At 43.8% G+C, this 24,427-nt stretch overlaps 1 protein-coding gene across 3 annotated transcripts in view; it reads right to left on the reverse strand.

The window, feature by feature from the left end:
• The window catches only part of DTD1 (D-tyrosyl-tRNA deacylase 1), a 113,977-nt gene extending 92,157 nt beyond the window's left edge, over positions 1–21,820 (reverse strand). For all 3 annotated transcript variants that reach the window (XM_018573065.1, XM_018573049.1, XM_018573058.1), the window contains exons 1-4: positions 21,713–21,820; positions 18,825–18,915; positions 14,767–15,002; positions 6,380–6,477 (exon numbers count right to left, since the gene is read on the reverse strand). In XM_018573065.1, the coding sequence (XP_018428567.1) occupies positions 6,380–6,477; positions 14,767–15,002; positions 18,825–18,915; positions 21,713–21,755 (468 nt within the window). In that variant the 5' untranslated portion in view covers positions 21,756–21,820. The remainder of the gene's footprint in view (positions 1–6,379; positions 6,478–14,766; positions 15,003–18,824; positions 18,916–21,712) is intronic.
• Between the last annotated feature and the right edge of the window lie 2,607 nt (positions 21,821–24,427).

A 24,427-nucleotide genomic window follows, 5' to 3' on the forward strand; every position in this document is an offset into this window, starting at 1 on the left:
ACGCCCCCCCCCCCCCGTAACATTGTTGTATTACCTATTGATCCTACCAATTATTTTTCCACTTCCTGTAACAGATTGACAGTGCTGTCCGTTCTGCAAAGAAACTGCAGCTGTGTTGTCATCCTATGGACAGGGGAGCTATAGATGGACATGTGGTTTTAGGTGAACTTGAAGTAAAAGGCAAACAAATTGAAGCTTTTGTAACTTGAAATGTAGTCAGCCCCGTCCAGTTCATCTCTGTTGGACTACAGAACACACCCTAATCTACATAACATTAGAAGATGGCATTCTTTAGTCCAACGGGGAGAACTTAGGCTGAGATGATAATACTGCTTGAGAGTTCAGTGCAACAGAGGCCAATTGTCTGCGGTGCTATTGACATGAATGGCACCGACACGCCCCCTTCCCGCCCTAGAATGTGGTCTAGCTTCATGTTTGCGATCCAGTGTGTTCTGGCCGCGAACTGCACCGGGATGCACTGGATATGGTGTGACTGGGCCCTTAAACATGGGAAAATGTGCATGTGTTACACAGATACAGTATACTAAATATGTTTTCGTTTTCATTTTGGCCAGACAATTGAGGATCTGATACACAGAGAAGTAGACGGAGGGACCCATCTATTGATCTGTTGAAAAGCCACAAAGGCTGGGCTTGGGGTAGCACATTATATTTATTAGGGAATACATTTGTTTACTGTGTTTGTCTGATGAAGGGACCATGTTCGGTCCAAAAACGTTGCTTCTACACTGTGCCACCATGTCTGTATAACATCTGAATAAAAGAGGCGTTTAGCGCTTGGGACCTTACAGTGTGGGTGACTTCTTTTGGACATTTCTGTGATAACGCGACGTAGGTCATACCAGCACCCATCTATCTTATGGGATTCCAGTCAGGAGTGCTGTGGATTACACATTACTTATATTTATTAGGGGTACTGGCGTAGAACATGGCAGCCAGGTATGTTCTGGAAATCATTTTTAGCTCAGATTACAAAAACGTACAATATTGCCGGCTGCTTGAAGTAAAACATCTATCGGGGAAATTAGCTAACAGCTGCTTATTAGCTAATATTTGTTAACATGAGAATATACACAACATGGATTGCTAACTGTCCAAATAGTCACAACTGGCAATTCATTTCACTGTGTCTTTCCATACAGCTACAATCATGGATAGTATATCCAATCATCCAGACACTAGTTATGTTCAAGCCATAGCTACAAACCAAAGTAACATACATTTTTATTTTTTTGTAATAATGGGATGACATAGCAGATATACACTTATTCAATTTCCAAAAATATTTCCATGTGAACCTAAAAAAGCCTGCAGAAAGAATGGTACAAAGTAGGTTAATACATTCAGAGTAGCAATTTATGAAAACCAATAACAATGTACTAAGTCTTTGTTCACACTTGAGTGATTTGTCAGCAGTCACGTAACAATGCATGACAAAAGGAATTTCACCATTTTCTATGGGACCCGTCCACACCTATGCCTTGCGCTTCCATGTCACTTGGAAAAAGGAGCCAGTGCGGTTTTGGCCCCACAGACTTTAATGAGAGCACATGAAAAACACATGTACATTGGCTTTAGCACATTTTGGCATAAAGCATCCATTCTCCTTTCCTAGCAACATCTACTCTAGCCAGGCTTCATAGGAAGATGGGGCGAGTGGGCCACACCATGCATGAGGTGGAAGAATGAATATGGATGTGAGGGCAAGAACATTGCTGTACAATCCCCAAGACCACAATTACGAGAATTGCTGCAAGCACCACAGGGTCAGGGAGGACATTGCTGGGGGGTTAATGCTGATTGGGATGGTTCTATAAAAACTGCATCAGTAGCTGCGACTGCTAGCAAAAAACATGTCATAGTGGACATGACTCAAGACACAACCGCACAGCACAACATAGAACAAGAAGGAAGCAGATACAAGGAACACAAGACCTAATGATGTCACAGCAGATATTGGTTGTCATTGACCAAAACTAAAATACACAAAGCATAAAAACACATGAAAATGCATTATTGTGCATCAAAAATGCATACAAAATACATAAAGAAGGGTGAATGGAGACTAAGACAAAGGAAAAAAAAATCATACATGAATAAATTGTGTGCAGCAGAACACATGTTTGGGGATATCAAAGGCTTCCCAGCATGCTTCGTTTTATTAGGCTGGGTTGTAGTTGAAAGGACAGGACAGTGACGCACATTTTCCATGATCTCGTGCCATAATAAGACCCGATGTAAACCGTGGTCTGCTTCATCAGCTCAACATTATTCCACTTTGGTGGCAGTATGCATATAACTGGTATCTCAAGGACTGGATCTGCTGGTCAGAGCTCAAGGTATAAGGCCTGATACTGATGAAGTGGATTGCCATGTGTGACTATATAGACAGTTAGCACTGCATTTTAGGTGTATATTTAAAATGACATATTATTGAGCACTGTAGAACTATTTACGTGTATGCATCCCTTCAATATTTGCCACTTATTCATTTATACATACCTTTAAATTATATGACTGCCATCTAGGCACATTTAGATAATATATACAAGACTACTGGAAGTTTCTGTGAAATATATTAACATGTTATTTTTTGTTGACGCACAGATTGTCAAGTCAATGAATATTGTCGTTAAAAAAGCCACAGTACCTTTCCAATCTCACTGAAACTAACACCACAAAGTTCTTGTCGTGAGAAAAATACAGTACACAGCATAGAAGTTCCTAAAACTGAAATGTAAAACTCTTATGTAGCACTACTGCCCCCTTGTGCAGTCTGCACTGGTATGCACAATCCTGGCGGGCGGCATAATGAACAAGCTAAACATGAACGTTAATTCCCTCTTCACTTCCTGAACATTTGTTAAACTTAAAACAAACAAACTGTTTAAACCACAAGAAAGCAGACTGCACGCTTTAAAAACACTGGAACTAAATATGACTTGCATGGAAACCTAAATATATCAAAAACATATCCCGTTTTTAAATATACAATTTATGTATGTAAAATAAACATGGAAGGAGTCCTAATTAACATAGAAATGATTGGAAGAGGAATGGTTCAAGAAATACTACCAAATATTGTTTAGTATATAAAAAAAAAAGTAAACTGAAAGAAAATAAAGATGGAAATACACCCAAGGTGGCTGCTGTGTTTTTTTTGAGTCCATATCCCATACCAACATAAAGGGGTTCATTTATAAAACCTCCGCCCAGTACTAGGGCCCCTAGATGGCACTGATGAGTATAGGAAATCGGGCTCTTTCATAAATTTACAGCAAAGAGAAACACCATGAGGCCAATTTACTAAAGCAACCATTCTAACCCCTTAGGTTTCTTTAAAGGAGAACTATGAGGTGAGTGATTTTCACTCAGCTTCATAATCTGAGCCGACCTGTGACAATTAAACTGTCACAGGACGGCTCAGTAGACCGGGAAGTGAGCGAACACATACCGTCGCTCGCTCACTTCTCGATCTATCCCTGAAGAGATTCCCCCCCTGTCCGATCCTCCAGCGCTGACTGGCGGAACGGACGGGGGAGGGGGCGGGCACAGCTGGCTCTGCCTCTGGATAGGCAGAGCTAGCTGTCAATCCCGCAGCTGGGTGTATCTCGACAGCAATGTCGGGATCCGTTCCAGCGTCTCAGTATACCGCACGCTGTAGCTCGCCATATACTGAGCTTTGGGTGACAGGAGGACACTAGTTTGTGTTCTCCCGTGACCCTTAGGAGAACTATGGGGAAAAGACCTGACCCCATAGTTCTCCTTTAATAAGTTGGGTCAAGGAGCAATGAGGAGGTACACGTGAAGTAACATTAGCAATCCGATTTCCATTCACTAAATATAAATCAGTTAAGAGACATGTGACTGGCTGCCATGGATTACCACACAATAGGCCTGTCTCGATGGACTTGTGTTCCCAACGCCAAAAACCGTGCTGATCACAGTTCCATTGCAAGCTGTATGGAAATCACACTGATCAGCGCAGCAAAAATAGTGCAGGGAGCAGTTCGGATCGGGCTGAGCCGCGCAGTTGCATGAACGATCCCCATAGCAATGTATGAGATTGTTCATGTCGGTGGATCCTCACGGCCGAACCGCCCCGGTGTGAGCGGGGTCTAACTCTTGAAAATCTAGCCCTCTCAGATTATTACACTCTCTGGCTGGGACCTGACAATGTGCACCTTACAACACAAATCCCATACCAACATAAAGGGGTTCATTTATAAAACCTCCGCCCAGTACTAGGGCCCCTAGATGGCACTGATGAGTATAGGAAATCGGGCTCTTTCATAAATTTACAGCAAAGAGAAACACCATGAGGCCAATTTACTAAAGCAACCATTCTAACCCCTTAGGTTTCTTTAAAGGAGAACTATGAGGTGAGTGATTTTCACTCAGCTTCATAATCTGAGCCGACCTGTGACAATTAAACTGTCACAGGACGGCTCAGTAGACCGGGAAGTGAGCGAACACATACCGTCGCTCGCTCACTTCTCGATCTATCCCTGAAGAGATTCCCCCCCTGTCCGATCCTCCAGCGCTGACTGGCGGAACGGACGGGGGAGGGGGCGGGCACAGCTGGCTCTGCCTCTGGATAGGCAGAGCTAGCTGTCAATCCCGCAGCTGGGTGTATCTCGACAGCAATGTCGGGATCCGTTCCAGCGTCTCAGTATACCGCACGCTGTAGCTCGCCATATACTGAGCTTTGGGTGACAGGAGGACACTAGTTTGTGTTCTCCCGTGACCCTTAGGAGAACTATGGGGAAAAGACCTGACCCCATAGTTCTCCTTTAATAAGTTGGGTCAAGGAGCAATGAGGAGGTACACGTGAAGTAACATTAGCAATCCGATTTCCATTCACTAAATATAAATCAGTTAAGAGACATGTGACTGGCTGCCATGGATTACCACACAATAGGCCTGTCTCGATGGACTTGTGTTCCCAACGCCAAAAACCGTGCTGATCACAGTTCCATTGCAAGCTGTATGGAAATCACACTGATCAGCGCAGCAAAAATAGTGCAGGGAGCAGTTCGGATCGGGCTGAGCCGCGCAGTTGCATGAACGATCCCCATAGCAATGTATGAGATTGTTCATGTCGGTGGATCCTCACGGCCGAACCGCCCCGGTGTGAGCGGGGTCTAACTCTTGAAAATCTAGCCCTCTCAGATTATTACACTCTCTGGCTGGGACCTGACAATGTGCACCTTACAACACAGATAAGCAAAACAAATGGCAAACGCACTCATCAATTTGTTACCAGATTTACAGCAAGGTGCACAAAAAAAACTTGTCTAACCACTAAGGTTAAAAGCAGAGGTTTAGATACACGTCTTCTGCAGAAAATGCTGCCGTTGTGATGTGCGGGGTCCCTTGTGCGTACCTGTGCCATTAAGGGAGGTTGGGCTTCCTCCTGACAAACCTGCACCCAATTTAATCTTTTGCCCCATGTGCTCCAAGATGGAGACTCTCATTGTTTAGAGTTAGGACCGTACTATATGGAGATGCCTTGGCGGGGCGGTGCGGCTTTAACATTTTCTGCAGAAAAGGTGTAGCTGAACCTCTGTTTTTAACCCCTTCGTGACTGACGACGTACAGTGATGACGGGAGGACGCTAGTTTGTGTCCTCCCGTTACCCTAAGGAGAACTATGGGGAAAAGACTTAACCCCATAGTTCTCCTTTAACCTCAGTGGTTAGACAGGTTTTTTTGCATGCTGGCTGGTGAGTGTGCCTGGAAACTTTTTGCTGTTATACAACACAGATAGGCGCGCTGCACAAACATTGCGAATCCATGAACAGGTAGCAGCATATAAAACACCAGATCACCATTATCTTAGGTATGTAATTAGATGTAAAGGAGTCCTGTAGTGAGGTAATATGGAGACTACCATTGCTTACATATCCTCCAAAAAATCATTGCAATCCAGTGGCTTTGAGACTTTTGGAGTCATGGACTTGGAACAAGTGCGCTGATTGGCAATTCTGACCTAAATTTGACTTCACTTGCTACATGCTTGTTCTGGGTCAGCGACACAAACTTTGAAGCCAGATCTCTAGCTTTCTCAATAGGAGATCAGCAATGGCAGCGTATACGTCTATCACTACAAGTTTCCCTTTACTCACTGAAGGGTTAGAGATGGGACAGGGGACCAGTATGTGACCACAGGATTAAAGTTATCAGATTTCATTCAATTTGTAAAGTGTGTCAAGCATTTTCAGAAGGGAAATTCGGCAATGGCATTTATGTATTTCTTTCCAAATCCCATTGCGTCACTTTTTATGAGCCAGCTTCTCTCTATAAACCCTCCGATCTGCATATCATGTTCAATGACCTTTTTCAAGGTATTCACTTACATGTTTGGGGTCAGCTGTGAATGTTGGAGGCTCCAATTGTATAGTGACTGGGCCATCGTTCTGTATGTTTACTTGCATGTATGCTCCAAACTTGCCATCTGGAAGAGAGAAAAGCTACATTTATTGCAGCAAAAGTACAACTACAAAGCAGATAATAAAATTAAGTCATTTTCTGTTTTCCAAACATATTTAAACTCAAAAGAATGAATGTGATATATTGCAGCCTACCAGTCCTGCATTTGTTTTCTTTTATCAGGCTTTTTTTAGTTTATTTTCCCCTGGTGATCCTGCTAGTAACATACTTCATGACCTGGAGTGACAACGCTACAGAACACACACCCCTCTCCTTATCTCCATACCGTGGGGGGTAGGTGTTCAATAGTTCAGGTGGGAAAGCTGATAGTGTTTGAGATTTCAGCTCAGTGCACAGGAAGTTACAAGGACACTGGATTTCTGGAAAGATTCACATCTATTTTTCAGTACTTGCAAAAAATACACTTAGTCCAGAAAAAGAACATGGCCATCATGTCTAAGGACTGGTGAGCTGCAATATATTATATTTGTTTTTTGATTTAGTTATACTTTACCTATCTCTGTACTGCAAAAAAAATTGCAGGGAGGTGGACGTTTATTTCTGAAATGACGTTTTAAAACAGAAACAGCCTTTGGGCTCTGCTAATCTTGGTGTCCTGAGCCATTCTTGGATAGCTCCGCACACAGACATAGTGTACTGTGTCGTACGAGAGGCTCAGTACCTTGTGATCACTATGATGACTCACTCATAGTGTTTACATTGATGATCCCTCCCCTTCCTAATAATTTATGAATGGCAGCAGCTTCTGATTCATTAATTAATTCTCACTGGCTAAGGTCTTTTTTTTAACCCCTTCAGTGTCGTTCCTCTCCTTAACTACGGACCTCCAGCCCGCCTCTATATTGTAACCTGTATATTAACGCTTCATCTCCCTTATCCTGCACATCCGAAACATAAACGCCCTTCATCTTCATCCTACCACTGTATGTTACCTGTATATTAACCCCTCTACCTCTTGTTTCCATTGTGATGTGCTATATCTAGTGCACCATTACTACGCTCCATGTTTTCACCCACTAAATACCAGAAGTGACACCTTGGGGTGTCTACTATCCAAAAGGAGGGGGTTTTTCCCCACATTTTTGGTATTTTTTCCTTTCTACTGATATAAATTTAAAAAACAGTGGTCTTTAATTACCACAAAGAGAAATTATATAAGATTCATGTGGTTACAGTGTTGGTACTCAAGTATTTAAGCTTGCCATTACAATCTGATTGCACCACCTCCTTTAGACTTAGCGTAACTATTGTTATGGTACTCTCAGAGTCCCTGCCGGGATTTACAGAACTTCTCTGAAAATCCCAACCAGGACTTCCAGAAGACCCGCCAGTACCTCTAATGGTACTTACAAGAGCCTAGCCAGTACTTAGAAGCCACAGAATCAGTGGCAGAACTTCCAGAATGCTCTGAAATGGTGCTGGGTATGTTTCCTCTGAGTCAGAGGGGTATTACAGCATCAGCTATGGAAGTGGCTGGTGTTGTGCCTTCAAACCAGTTATCCTGTTTGGCCAGAGAGCTATTATACTGAAGTTGTTCCTGTTTGCTGACCAGGACTGTCTGACCACTCTCTGTGTGCACCTGTCCTTACCACCGCATGGACATCACTATGCTCTCCTCTCCTGTCTGAAATTGTTCCTGATTTGCTGACCTGGACTGCTGGACCATTCCCTGATTATCACCTGTCTGGATGCCTGACTGGTCTACTGTCTCCTCATTGGAGCCTTCCTGTCCTCGTTCATCCCTTATAATGGAAATCTTGAGGGCCATGGCCTGGTACTTGCAAGCAGCGAAACCCATCTACACCACTGGGAGCTCTGGTGAAAACCGGCTGTTGCTTATACAACAGTGCAACCCATGAAATTCAAAATACTAACAACAACATATAAAGCCATCCACAACTCTGCCCCAGCTACATCTCCAACCTCATCTCAAGATATCACCCAAACTATTCTCTCTGCTCCTCCCAAAACTTCCTGTTCTCTTGCTTCCTCATCACCTCCTCCACATGCTCACCTCGAGGACTTCTCCAGAGCATCTCCCATACTCTGGAACTCCCTACCACAACATATCCAGCTATAACCTAATCTGTCTGCCTTTAGGCGATCCCTGAAAACGCACCTCTTCAGGGAAGCCTATTTCACCTCCTCTTAAAAACTGTACATCTAATCCTTCAATCAGCTCATCCCTCACAGTTATTACCTTCTGTATCACATGCGCCTCCTTGTAGATTGTAAGCTCTCATGAGCAGGGTCCTCTAATCCTTTTGTATGGTTTTGTATTGTAATTGTACTGTCTCCCCATATGTTGTAAAGCACTGTGCAAACTGCTGAGGCTATAAAAATCTTATATAATAATAGTAATACTCCACACCTTGGCTTAGCCCGTGTCACTCGCTGGGGGTGACGCCCTAACAACTGTGTAATATGAGGGACTACTTGAATATTTCATTCAATTTATAGCCAATCAGGCAGGCACTTATACTGCATTGTTTTTGATGGATATAAAGGAGAATGTACAATCAGATTGTAAAGTATATGGTCACCTTTAAAAAGCATTTCAACTACAACATATTTCCTGTATCCTGGGCAAAAAAAAAGTCTATTATTGACGCTTATGTTCCGAAGTTCTTCCTTTCTTTTTTTTAAAATCAAACCCCTCCTTACTAATCAAATCCCTACATCCAGCCATTATAAAACCATTTAATCAGCAATCATCTTGAATTGGCTGCCTGAATAGAAACTGTGCTAACAAAAATTAAACTGGAGTGTGCCGGGATCAAAAATACAGTCACCCTGTGAAAATTGCAATCAGCAAGTTACATGATAAATCCAAAAGATAAGATGTTCCCTCAGCCAAGATTGCACGGCTGTGGCTGCTCTAGCCTCCGCCTAAATAATTGCTATAGACAGACATGAGTGAAACTAGTGCATCTGCAACCATCAGAACTTAAATTGTGTGACTGATTGTTAGCAGCTCAATAAAGGTTCTTGTACAAGATCGATCATGGGCTAATGGGAATCTTTTCTATGTGTTTAAATATACACCCACTGGCCGCTTTATTAGGTACACCTCCTCAACTGCTCGTTAACACAAATATCTAATCAGCCAATCACATGGCAGTAACACAATACATTTAGGCATGCAGACATGGTCAAGATAGTCTGCTGAAGTTCAAACCGAGCATCAGAATGGGGAAGAAAGGAGATTTAAGTGACTTTGAACATGGCGTGGTTGTTGGTGCCAGACGGGCTGGTCTGAGTATTTCAAAAACTGCTGATCTACTGGGATTTCCATACACAACAATCTCTCGGGTTTACAGGGAATGGTCTGAAAAATAAAAAATATCAAGTGAGCGTCAGCTCTCTGGGCAAGAATACCTTGTTGATGCCAGAGGTCAGAGCAGAATGGCCAGATTGGTTCAAGCTGATAGAAAGGCAACAGTAACTCAAATAACCAATTGTTACGTCCGAGGTATGCAGAAGAGCATCTCTGAACACACAACACATTGAACCTTGAAGCAGAAGGCTACAGCCACAGAATACCACACCAAGAGCCACTTCGGTCAGCTAAGAACAGGAAAAGGAGGCTACAGTTTGCAAGGGCTCACAAAAATTCTAAAATAGAAGATTGGAAAAACGTTGCCTGGTCCGATGAGTCTCGATTTCTGTTGAGACATTTCGGATGGTCGGGTCAGAATTTGATGTAAACAACATGGAAGCATGAATCCATCCTGCCTTGCATCAACGGTTCAGGCTGGTGGAGCTTCGCATCATGTGTGCAGCCGACAAATCTGCAGCAACTGTGTGATGCTGTCATGTCAGTATGGACCAAACTCTCTAAGGAATGTTTCCAACACCTTGTTGAATGAATGCCACAAAGAATTATGGCAGTTCTGAAACATAAAGGTAAATGTAAATAACCTTAACAATCTACATAGCCCCTGTCACTTTTTTGGATCCTAATCCCTCTGTCCCGCTTTTCTGCTCAAATGTCCCTCTTTTAGCTGTGCAAGAATAAAATAGAAAACCAGCTGCACTCTTTACCGGAACAATAGAAGCCATGCAACAGCAGGTGGGTGCTTGGAGCGACCACGGACGACACCGCGTATAGCACAAGAGTATAAAGTAAATGTCACCAGCACACCAAAAGTATCTCAGCAAAAGTCAGATTATTGACATATTGCCATTCAGTACAAGCGCTTTCAGGGCATCAAGGGCACCCCTTCATCAGGCTCAGAATGACACAGATGTCTTGATGCCCCGAAAGCGCTTGTACTGAATGGCAATATGTCAATAAACTGACTTTTGCTGAAATACTTTTGGTGTGCTGGTGACATTTACTTTATACTCTTTTAGCTGTGGTTCTGTGTAGAGATCTGTATAAAATATATGTAATATTTATCTGCTGTTTATATTGCACTAAACCATCTAACCATAGTTCAGATTATTGCCATGAAAGACACACAGAAGAACAGTCCCAGGGGATTTTAACAAAATGTGCTGCAGCAATTATTTAAAGGTGATTCTACAGTTTTTTAGGTCTCCCTGCACAAAGTCCCACAAATGCCTACTAGGCCTTCCAGTGAAATCCACCGGACGCAGCTTCACTGGTGTGGCAATGATGTTGTACTGCTCCTAAAATCTAAAGCAGAGTTGCCATTCTCAATTAGCCTGAACATGCTTGTACTACAGTGGGATGAGAAAATGTTGCAGGGGCGTGGCTATCAGCATTGTTACTTTTGATTCACAAGCCTGTGGCTTGTCCATCAGCAGCTGGCCACACCTAACCTTGCCTACTGCTTTTCTGGATTGACAGCACTGCCTCTGCTGCAGAAACTCTCCCACTATGAGCTGCAGTGTCTGGGAGGGAGAGCATGTGAGACAGAAATAAAGGAGGATTTGACTCAGTCAGGGAAGGTAAAGGAATTTTTTTTTGTTTACTTTATATGGCTTGTGCATCACATAGTAACTGGATTTTGTAATTGTTAAGACTCATACAGGAGCCTTTAGTTGTACTTTAAATGACTTAAAATACCGTTCTTTCCTATTTGCAGGATGTCTATCAAGCAACCAAATGATGTGTGTAATTGCAAGCAGAAGCCTGTTCTTTCCTATGGGAGGACGTAGCTGCACGCAATTACATGCAGTCACACGCACACCCGAACCTGCTCATCCGTGCAGGTCCAGGTGCCCGAACTTGGACAAAAGACAGTGTGCATACCATCTGAATAAGCCCTAACAGGTATTTTATGTCACCAACTAAACAGAAATAACAAAACAGTTGCAATGCTATTTTTAACAGGCCAGAAGTTATCAAGAAAAAAAAAGGGTCGTTGTTAAGCTTTACAAACCCTTTAAAATGACATTTACTTATGATACAGTGCTTTAGCAAACATTTAACAAAATTCTTCCTGCAGAAAACCAGCAAAAATCTACAGAAAAGTTGCAAAGCTAAAGAAAAAGAATAAAAATAAGTTCTCTTTAACTGTTGATAATAAAAAAGTGAAATGAAAGTGCCACATGATTTTGGTTATACTGCTTTTTACATCTTCTCCTGGGTCCACGAAAATATAAAATGCTTCCAAATGAGGCAAATTCATTCCTCCATGTTGGCGGTGTGCGCTGTATTCTCAGAAGTAAGGGTTCTGTCTGCTGAGGATGAATAGCACCCAATAAATCAAGCCTAAATGCCTCACTCACGAATGCTGAAGTGTGCCTACTGCTAAGTTAGATCTATCGTTCACTGGCTACGTCTTGTAAGCTGTGCATTCAAAACATATTTTTAAAACCATTACCTACAAGCCTGATCTAATGCAGTCAATAGACTTGCTGTTACAACTATAAAATGTAACAAAACACAGAATGTTGTTTTGTTCTCTACAAAGAAATCAATATCCTATTACTTGTACGATTAAAGTCACTATGTGCTTTCTAATCTTTTATACGTTAAAACAATACGCTGCATCAATGAACAGTTTATTGGCAGGGCTTAAGATGTAACTTAAGTTTTATTGACAAAAATGAAATGGCCTTTAAGTAAACTATATGCCCTGTAAGCATTTTTGCAAACATATTTGCAAATATTTATCTGTCCTGAAAAGAATTCTGATTGTTTCACTATGTCCTTTACAGACTGAATTCTAAAACGCAGAGTCAGCGTACGTCAGGGGTGGGCAACTCCGGCCCTCTAGCTGTTGTGGAACTACAAGTTCCATGAGGCACTGAAAGACTCTGACAGTTATAGGTATGACTCCCAGAGGCGTGTTGGGATTTTTTGTTAAACCACAGCTGGATAGCCGGCGTTGCCCACCCCTGGCCTACATTATAATCACCTGAGCATTCTATAATTCAATGTTCAAATAACAAAAGCTGCAGTATCTGCATGTGATTTAATATGGATAAGACTTAGGGAGCATCTCATCAAAAATGAAATAAAGGAAATAATCACACAAGTAGAAACTGACATTTCTTGGAAAGGCCAGTGTATGTGTGCTGGAGGTGGGACCTCACTGGGGAAAGTCTAATGTGTGAGCTGGAGGTGGGACCTCACTGGGGAAAAGACTAGTATGTGTGCTTGGTGTGGGACCTCACTGTGGAAAGACTAGTGTGTGTGCTGGAGGTGGGACCTCACTGGGGAAAGTCTAATGTGTGAGCTGGAGGTGGGACCTCACTGGGGAAAAGACTAGTATGTGTGCTTGGTGTGGGACCTCACTGTGGAAAGACTAGTGTGTGTGCTGGAGGTGGGACCTCACTGGGGAAAGACTAATGTGTGTGCCTGGGGTGGGACCTCACTGGGGAAAGACTAATGTGTGTGCTTGGTGTGGGACCTCACTGGGGAAAGACTAATGTGTGTGCTTGGTGTGGGACCTCACTGGGGAAAGACTAGTGTGTGTGCTTGGAGTGGGACCTCACTGTGGAAAGACTAGTGTGTGTGCTGGAGGTGGGACCTCACTGGGGAAAGACTAATGTGTGTGCTTGGGGTGGGACCTCACTGGGGAAAGACTAGTGTGTGTTCTTGGGGTGGGACCTCAATGTGGAAAGACTAGTGTGTGTGCTCGGGGTGGGACCTCACTGTGGAAAGACTAGTGTGTGTGCTGGAGGTGGGCCCTCACTGGGGAAAGACTAGTGTGTGTGCTGGAGGTGGGCCCTCACTGGGGAAAGACTAGTGTGTGTGCTGGAGGTGGGCCCTCACTGGGGAAAGACTAGTGTGTGTGCTGGAGGTGGGCCCTCACTGGGGAAAGACTAGTGTGTGTGCTGGAGGTGGGCCCTCACTGGGGAAAGACTAGTGTGTGTGCTGGAGGTGGGCCCTCACTGGGGAAAGACTAGTGTGTGTGCTGGAGGTGGGCCCTCACTGGGGAAAGACTAGTGTGTGTGCTGGAGGTGGGACCTCACTGGGGAAAGACTAATGTGTGTGCTTGGGGTGGGACCTCACTGGGGAAAGACTAGTGTGGGTGCTGGAGGTGGGACCTCACTGGGGAAAGACCAGTGTATGTGCTGGAGGTAGTATTTCACTTGGGAAAGACAATGTGTGTGCTGGAGGTGAAATCTCAGCATGCTCTGTACAGCTAAAGTCAACGATCTCCAACAAATAAAGTAACAGAGACAGTTATGCATTATACTATATATAATTAACTCAATTATAAGATTAAAGGCTAGATTTATTGTGTACAGCTTAGGACAACTCTGGCAGAGGTTGAGGTGCCATATACAGTGTAGATCTAGGATGCAAGAAAGCTCCACAGTGACACAGAAGTCAATTTGAAGAGAAACAGAGCTACCTGTAAGTAACGCAAGGTGCTTAATTTCAGGACTGTTCTTACCTTAGACGCATTATAGGCCATGGCATAGTCACCTTAAAAGATAACTGTAGTTTTAGTCTTGTTATCCTCTCATTTAACAACTTTTCAGCAACCCCTTCCCTCCAAAATGTCAGACCAACACTGTGTGGTTCATGGGAAGCCAGTTGAGAGAGTTTGCAGGGGGCGGGTTTGAAGCTCCCCATGGACCACACAGTATGATTATGAAAGGAGCATGGACAGGCGAGTACATGACTTGCGGAAGTTCTGTGGTGATTACTGCCATGCCTTGTTTCTTCATATTACTTTGTATGGTCTTACTCTCCTTATTCACCATGTGTGAAAATAAATACATTTATGTAAAAGAAAAGAAGAAATAATGATCTTACATCTACAGTCTGTGTTGACTTTTCTTTATAGGTTTACATGTATATTTACATTGTATTGCAGTTAAGTATTCTAATGAGGCATACAACACATTGACTATGAATTGGTACCTTTGATTAATTCTGGTTTGTAGGCCTTCCTCATTTTCTCCAAGAAGTCCAGGTAGAATGGTTCAGCCTGCTCAGAAGGCATGGCCATGTGATAGTCGGGCTTATTTCCTTTTAAGACGCACTGCAGAGTAAACTGGCTGACACACAACACTTCATACTGCTTGTCCATAACACTTTTACTCCAATGTTTGCCACTCTCATCCGCAAATATCCGGAGATTCAGAATCTTTCTCACCCTGAAAGGACAAGCAGCAAGCGTGAGACCTGAGGCTCTAGGTAGCAAAATATTAGACTGAATACAATAACAGGGGTGTGGAAATTTGGGAAAAAACTACTTGTCTAAGGACTAAAGCGGGGGCCGAATCTACTTGTCCCTCATGGCAATTTATTTGTCCTGATACAAATAAAATAATTTTAACCAAAACCGTATTTAGCAGTGCTAAGAAGCACTTCTCATTGGTCAGTGCCGTCAGGTGACTGCGTTGACCAACGAGTGCTTGCAATTTGCGAGCGAAATTCAGAATACATAGAACAGGTACAGATAGTACACCCGTTCTGGTGGAGGGGAAGGACCGTTTGCTGAAAGGTAAGTATAGTGGGAGGGAGATTTGTGCGGGTAATTTCATTTTCCCAAATTACTTGGGAAAGTGAATTTTACCCTTTAGGGTTGGTGCCGACTTGGGGATTCCCAGGACGTGCAATCGTGTGTGGTTGCATACAGCGGTTGCATCCGCATGTATGGGGTAACATCTGCGTGGCAATCGCTAAAAAAAAAAGGTAGATGCACCTTTTTTCACGACGTGCACCGCGCAGTGTTTTCAACCGTGATCATGTGGGATTGCCCGGGCAGTATTGCAGCAGGAAAACGCGCAATCTGCCTTGCACGACTGGGGTGCCATTAGAAAATAATGGTACTGACAGCACGATCGGCGGTGGTACCGCATGCAGATGGGGACAGTGGGGCTGGTTTTCATTTTTAAAATTTGTATTTACTTTGTAAAAATTTGTCATTTGTTTTATTATTTTTACTTAAATCGCCTTTTTATTTTTTACATTTTTGGTAAATTTTTAATTATAATTTTTTACTTTTTACTTTTAACTATTTTTTTTTAAAACTTAACTGTATTGCTATCACACAGGGAATAATAATCCCCTGTGAGATAGCATTTGGAGGTAACAGGTACTCTTTATTGACCCTGTCACTTCCAACACAGGAGTTCTAGTACAGCACTGCTGCTAGAACTCCTGTGATAGGAACGAGCAGCGGCCGCCAGGGACAGAGGCTGAGGGAGGTGACAGAGCCTGTCACAGCTCCACCGTCCGGCTTTGTCACTGCTCCACACCCTCCGCTCCGTCCCCAGTTCTCAGCGCTCCGTCCCCGCCGCGCCCACACCCCCCGCTCTCTGCGCTCCACGCTCCCAAATCGCAGCACCGCTCTCGGCGCTCATTTAAGAAAAAAACCCTTTTTTTACGGACTTACTTGTCCGTAGCAGGGCTAAAATAGTGACAAAACAACTTGCCCGGCGCCCGGAACTACATGCCCCGGGCGCCGGGCGATACGAATTCCACACCCCTGAATAAATCATTTAGATATTTTTGAAAACCAGTGCAGCCCTTGTACCTTTTTATCCCTTAAGGTCTATTTCCAGTATAGGCCTTTAATTCAGCCATAACTTTGTCATTACTTAAAACAGAAGTGCTGGAAGCAACTTAAAACCAGCATGGGAAACTGAAGCTGTCAAACATGGCTCTATACTGACAACTGAATGATCATGTAACCACTGTTTGCTCAGCTCTTGGTGTCTTCTCCCTGCAGAGAGCAGTTACTGTCATTTACTGATCCTCACAGGGATTCCCCCCTCGTCTCTCTGTTTCTGGAGGGACAGACAGGGATGGAGGCGGGTAATGGCTGGCTCTAGAGGGGCAGAGCCAGCTATAACTTAGGCAGCAGGGGTGAATCCCTACAATATTGTTGGGATCGTTCACGGCTGCAGCATGGCTCTGCGTTGTCAGCTGATAGCGGGCATCCCGCAGCGTAGACTCCCTAAAACTGTGACAGTAATATGCATACAACAGCAAAAGGTTTCCCAGCACACTGACCAGCCAGCATGCAAAAAAAACGTGTCTCACCGCTAAGGTTAAAAACAGAGGTTTCCATGTGCACCTTGCTTAGAGCTGGTTACAAATTGATGAGTCTGTTTGCCATTTGTTTTACTTGAGTAATATGTATACAACACAAAGATGTGGGTTTGCCCTTGTGCCCAACAAGCAGCCCACTAGGCAACACAACAAAAGCCTCTGCTCCCAGAGCCAGCCATATCACAGTACCAGCACAATGTAAACAATAGCAGATGCCAGTTTGCAGGCTTCCCCATTGTCACCTGCCGCTCTGGCTTCATAAGTGCCGGACACATCCCAGCGGCAGGATCCACATGTAAAAGGCAGCAAAGACTGTCAATAAATGTTTCCTGCTCCATTTCTTGTAACTGACTTGGTGAGCAGATATGGTAGAGTCAGCTGCCAGATGTGCAGAAAATAAGGATCTGGCTGAAGCCCAGGGAAGGGGGGCCTGCTGTACAGGTAATATACAAGGGGAGGATTTCCATGGGTGTCCATCTATTGCATATTGCAGATGCCATCATGGCTTTGTATATCCTTGATATTAATTTGCTTGATGCTACCTGACTTGCTTGGGGGTCGGTCTCCTAATTTCAGCTGTGAGTTTTGCTTTTCTTCTGCACATTATTGTAACAGGCTCATTTTCTACGTCTTTCGCATGTTATGTGTAGTGTATTACAGTTTTCACTAGGGATGTACCGATACCGGTTTCTCAGTATCGAGTACTGATATTTATATTTTGGTACTTGCCGACACCAAGTAACGATACCTGTACTTCCGTTAGCATGGAGCCGGCTTCCTGGGCAATCAGGAGGCCAGGCGGCATGTAATTACCCGCCACTGGGTTTCTTGATTGCCCGGGAAGCAGGCTCCATGCAGTTTGGCTGACTCGTGGTCGGCTTCCCAGCAAATCAGCATGGAGCCATTTGCCGCTGCCTGGCTTCTTGATTGGCTGGGAAGCCGGTTCCATGCTGTTGGCCGACTCAATGCTGATTGGCCGGGAAGCTGGCAACATGTTCCCTCATGGCACTGCTGGTCAGAGGAAATCTCCCTCTGACCAGAAGTTCGGTATCGGGGAAGGTATCGGAGCATTTGGGTGAGCATGAGTACTGGCCCACATACTCAGTATCGGGACCGATACTAGTATCAGTATCGGTGCATCCCTAGTTTTCACTGACAGTGGACAATGGCCAGAGGCTGGTAGCAGGAGCTGTAATGATCGTCATTACATAGATTAAATATTATTATGTGCAGCCCCTTCATGATGTTGGGGACTGCATTTGAGGCCCTTTATATCTTGTAAACTGACTACCACTGGTTTAAAGTGAACCTGTCATAAACAAAGACACCTGTGTGATCAGATTCAGTGTGACCACAGATTCTCCCAGAAGCAGCCCTTCCCTAATCTAAGTGAAGTATTTCAGATCTGAGGCAGTGAAGGTAAACGTATTCACTAAGAACTAGCACGTGACCCCAATCACAATGGCTGCTTCCATGAGACCCGGAGAACACAGGCTCTCAAGCCTCTTTATTAATATATAGGAAATTATGGACACCGGCACTCCAAGGTAGAAAAACGTCTCTTTATTGATGTTTACATGCAACAAAAACACTTATTGCAACGTTTCAGGGTCGCACAGGATCCCCTTCATCAGGCACTTGTTCTGCCTGATGAAGGGGATCCTGTGCGACCCTGAAACGTTGCAATAAGTGTTTTTGTTGCATGTAAACATCAATAAAGAGACGTTTTTCTACCTTGGAGTGTCCTTAATTTCCTATATCCTATTCAGACGGTGGCCATCCGTCGACTACTGATGCACCAAACCCATCATCACGGATTAGCGGTAAGGAGTGCAATGGGTGCACGGATTGTTACTCTTTATTGATATAAACGCACATAGACATCCTTACACTAACAATGCAAACTCTGCAGAACTTACATATAATCAACATCCTTTTGTGTGTCTTCTACAGAAATCCCCAGCAACACACAGATGCCACGTCCAATGGAGCTAATCTGTTCTTCTCCCACTGTAAATGTCAAATTAAAAAAACACCATTAGAAGTAATATGCAGTTGTATGAAAAAGAAACCTACAGATAAATTGTAACAATGAAAGCATATCTAAGCTCCAAAACTAAAATGTAATACATTACAGCTTACCCGATAGCTGCATAACTTTCTTTTTAAGGCTTTTTTTCTTTATTTTTACTTGGTGATCCTGCCAGTAACACACTTCCTGTCATAGAGTGACAACACTTACTCACTGTACTGTATCTATGGAGTAACAACGGAGCCACCCTTGGCTTCTCTCCTGACATGAACCATAAATGCCTCCTACTCTTCTAATCTCCATTACATAAGAAGGAGGAGTTTTGCAGTTCACAGAAAATAGCTGGGAAGCTCAAACCATTGTTGGAGATTTCAGTTCCCTGCACAGGAATTTACAAGGACACTGACTTTCTATCAGGTATTTTCTGTGTAGCCGTAGAAAACGAAAACTAAAGCAGCCACCACATAAACATATTACACTTTTCTCTTGGGTTTAGATACATTTTGAAATGAAAGTAAACTATCACTTTTGATGGGACATTTTTATTTTTACATGTTTGTTGATATAGTTTCAATAGTGAGTTCACATAAGGAATTGAAGATTGTTCCTCTAGCAGTTACCAGTATGTCAGAGAGGTGCACTTAGCACCCTTTCTCAACAAATGCTGGAATTAAAGCAGAACTGTATCATGTGGTCCCCCCAGTACTTACCTTCATGTATCTGCATTTGGTCCCCCCAGTACTTACCATAATGTATGTGCATGTGGTCCCCCCAGTACTTACCATAATGTATGTGCATGTGGTCCCCCCATACTTACCATAATGTATGTGCATGTGGTCCCCCCAGTACTTACCTTCATGTATCTGCATTTGGTCCCCCCAGTACTTACCATAATGTATGTGCATGTGGTCCCCCCAGTACTTACCATAATGTATGTGCATGTGGTCCCCCCATACTTACCATAATGCATGTGCATGTGGTCCCCCCGTACTTACCATAATGTATGTGCATGTGGTCCTCGCAGTACTTACCATAATGTATGTGCATGTGGTTCCCCCCAGTACTTACCATAATGTATGTGCATGTGGTCCCCCCAGTACTTACCATAATGTATGTGCATGTGGGCCCCCCAGTACTTACCATAATGTATGTGCATGTGGTCCCCCCAGTACTTACCTTAATGTATGTGCATGTGGTCCCCCCAGTACTTACCATAATGTATGTGCACGTGGTCCCCCCAGTACTTACTATAATGTATGTGCATGTGGTCTCCCCAGTACTTACCATAATGCATGTGCATGTGGTCCCCCCAGTACTTACCATAATGTATGTGCATGTGGTCTCCCCAGTACTTACCATAATGTAGATATATGCAAAAACACTTTTTGCATATATCTACTGCTTCCCAGCCATATTAAACGGAGGGTTTAATAACCCTTTAATGAATGAAGCTCTGTTCTCTGTTGTAAGTAGTCACCACTCCAAGCTTGCTCCTCTGATAGACTATAACTTCTGTACAAATGGGTAAACTAAACATGAGATTGTAGTCCATCACAGGAGTGAGCTTGGAGCGGTGGCTACTTTACAACATACACAGGGACCATGGGGAACAATAGTAGCCACCCTCCAGAAGGAAGGACAGTGTCAGCACCAATTCTGAGATGATTTGAGCATCTACAGCCGAGTGACACACAAATAAGATACATTTATGTTAATAGTTAAAGAAGAATTACGGGGTTAGAGCTTTTCCCCATAGTTCTCCTTAGGGTAACGGGAGGACACAAACTAGCGTCCTCCCGTCACCTTAAGCTCAGTATACTGCGAGCTACAGCTGGTGGTATACTGAGACGCCACAGCTGAAACGGATCCCGACAATTATGCCTGCATCCGCCCAGCTGCGTGAGTGACAGCTGGCTCTGCCTATCTAGAGGCAGAGCCAGCTGTACCCGCCCCCTCCCCCGTCCGTTCCGCCAGTCAGCGCTGGAGGATCGGAGCGGGGAGAAAGTCCCTCCCCTGTCACGGCAGAGAGCCGTGACAGGATCGAGAAGTGAGCGAAAGCCGTGTGCTCACTTCCCGATCTACTGAGCTGACCTGTGACAGTTTCATTGTCACAGGTTTGCTAGAACTATGAGGTGAGAGAAAAGCACTCACCTCATAGTTCTCCTTTAAGGTACTTGAATGCATTTGTAAGATTTAACTCCTGAGTTTAGTGCCACTTTAACAGAACAAACTGAAGAGAGAATCTGATTGGTTACTATGGGCAACTGCTCCAGATTCTGTCTACTGCGGTTTTGATACATTCTGCTCATTGTATGTAATAATGTTTTATATATATAATGTGATCACTATCACACACAGGAGGGTCTAAGAAGGTGAGATCCCTGAACTGAACAATGTTATTGACAAATACACTGCATGTATAGTTATATACTGGAGAAGCCAGTCATCATCATCCTTACTGACATACTGTGTATACTGAAGAAGCCAGTCATCATAATCCTTGCTGACATACTGTATATGTGCATGGGTAATGTGCTCCTCGTGTCACACTGTTATGTCTGTTACATATATGTACATGTAATGTGCTCCTCATGTCACACGGTGTCCCTCTCATTACAGGTGATGATGTTGCTGTGGACAGGAAGTTCCCGGATGAGCCGGTTCCTGGTGCACTGGCCATGGTGTGATCACTTCCCCCTGCACACATTGTACATCGTGCAGCGTGCGGCTGCTGTACACATGGAGCTCCATGTCTTACGGTCTCCGGACACTTACCGCTGACACTGGCCTTAGTGACCCTTTGGATTATAGCTTTCATTGTGCTCGGCTGGCCCAGGGGAAACGAGCTGCCGATCTCCTCTACTAGTTCTGCTGCACCTTCACTTCCTATTATTGGCAGTGCGGGCGCCCTCTAGTGGCAGAATCTCATGGAAACAGGTCATGTACTGTACAGTGTGGGACTACCACAGACATTGACTTGCAGACTCCAGCCATGTAAGGGTTAAAGTCACACTAAACCCTGCAACATTTTCCATTAAAGGATGAGTGCACTTTAAATCAGAACTCCGGGCAGAACTTTTATGAACTCTTGCAGTGGGACTGCCCAGGACATCAGGGATGGCCAAACTGCGGCCCTCCAGCTGTGGTGGAACTACAAGTCCCATGAGGCTTTGCAAGATTCTCACAGCCACAGACATGACTCCCGGAGAGAGAGGCTTCATGGGATTTGTTGTTTCACCACAGTTGGCGGGCCGGAGTTTGGCCATCCCTGGGCCCTAGGTCATTCTCACCTGAATGACCTACCGGTAGGCATTCATGGTAAGATCTCCAATGTTGTGCTTTAACATTCATATGATTTGACAATATCTTTAAATCTGCAGCGTTTATTAAAGAAGAACTCTCACCAGATGTTAAATAGGCTTGTTAACACCTCAAGGGTTCAAGTGGACATAGCATGTGGTGCTATGGTTTGTAAACAAAATGGCATGTGTATTACTGTCAGTACTGGCTGTTGCCTAAATGATGGGCAATTCTATGGAGGAGGCACAAGCAATAATAAAGCCACCATGCCCTCTCCATGCTGCAGCCCTCCATGTTATGCACCCTGCATGGCAAAAAGTGATTAACGGCTACTTCACCTCAAGCAAGCTGTGGCAGTTATACTGCCATTTCCTGGAGAAAGGACTCGGGTTCCTGAGTGGTGAAGAAGGTCATTTTTTGGGGGCAGTCAGATTTAAAAAAAAAAAACACTTTCAGGGTTATTCGCTGAAGAGTGAAGAGTTTGGAGAAGGCACGAGAAGTGAACAATCTAGGACAAATTAGCTGATTTGGAAAAATGCTCCAATTCGGCTCACTTTCCAGTTCATCTATGTTGTCCTAGATTGTTCACTTCTCCTGCCTTCTCCATACTCTTCACCCTTTAGTGAATAGCCCTGTTTGTGTAGTGAAAGGTGAACAGGCCTGTCATTTAATCACAGAACAGAATTTCCCCTGTTCTCCAATTTCCTGTAACTTGGGTTTCTGAGGGCATTCTTCAACCTTTGCATTGCGGTAACATGCAGAAACAAATGGTACGTTGTAGTACAGTTCATTCTGAATCGAACCCAACACACCTAAACTACAGCACACCACAACACATGGCATATGTTGTGTTAAACATAACACCAATTATTAGACAGTGTAATGTGTTTTTTGCAGGCTAGGTGGTAAGTGTCCTGGGCATTTTTTGCGTTTGTGACGTGCATTCCAAACACATTAAATAAAACACCCATTGACATGAGAGCTAAGGGTGGTCTGCATATGCAATTGTCATCTAATGCAGAAAGACGGGTTTGGTGCCTATTGTTTTGGCCTGCACAAAAAAAAAAAATTGCCAGTGCCATGGCTGCTAAAGTGGAATTGAACTCCTCAGGCACAAATAAAATGGCCCTGGACTTTTCATGTATAAGCTGAAGTCCTGACCACAGAAAGCCCTTTCTGCATCTTCTGGCTAGTGCAGAATGCTGCAATAGCACTTCATACATTTATTACAGCTATTTATATGGCGCTGACAACTTATGCTGTGCTTTACATAGTGCACATTCATATCAGTCCCTGTCCTCAGGGAGCTTACAATCTAAGGTCCCTATCTCACATGCATTCATATAGGGCCAATTTACACAGGAGCCAAATAACCTTCCAGCATGTCTTTGGAGTGTGGCAGGAAACCGTAGTACCCGGAGGAAACCCACGCAAACACAGGCAGAACATGCAAACGCCTTGTAGATAGTGTCCTGACTGGGATTTGAATTGGGGACCCTGAATGCTGCAAGGCAGAAGCGCTAACCATAACGCAGGCCACAATGCACAAGCTGTTGTTCCTGGAGGAATGCTGGTTCCTACCACAGCTGTCCTTTCGAGTCCTCCCAGCAATGAAATTAATGTGAAGCGCGCCTTTTATTTAAAGCGTATGTGAAGGCAAAACTTTTTTTTCCTGGTTTTGTATAAATAATAGAAGGATTATACCCCTGGTAGATTTGTATTGCTGTCTGTGTTCTTTTTGGGTAAATACACCCCTCTATTTGTACTGGTGATCATCGTCACGGAGATAGAAAGTGAAGGGTAGTCAAAATTTTATAGTTGTCACCAGAGCAAGAGGTGGGGGGGAAATCTTCAAAATGGGTACCAATTTTCCTGCAACAATTGTCTAAGACGGGAGTTCCCCTCACTTTGTGCAAGTTCCTATGATTTCCTTTTTTGTCTCCAGGACAGGAAGTGAAGAGAAATCTTCTCAGCGGGACACAGACAGCAAAAAAACAACATCAAAGAAGTTTTATCTATACTTACTCTATCCCAAAAAAAACACTATTTTGATCTACATACACGTAAAGGAGCAGTAGAAACACCTTTGGTAAGATTAAGTCCAGTAAAGTTTCCTATTAGTGGAAATATAGTAAAATCTCTGTTATCCGGTAAGCAACTAACCAGAACTCTCATCTAGCCAGAAAAAAA

The sequence above is a fragment of the Nanorana parkeri genome, unplaced genomic scaffold, assembly GCF_000935625.1.
Source record: "Nanorana parkeri isolate BGI_ZX_2015 unplaced genomic scaffold, ASM93562v1 scaffold46, whole genome shotgun sequence".
Lineage (NCBI taxonomy): Eukaryota > Metazoa > Chordata > Amphibia > Anura > Dicroglossidae > Nanorana > Nanorana parkeri.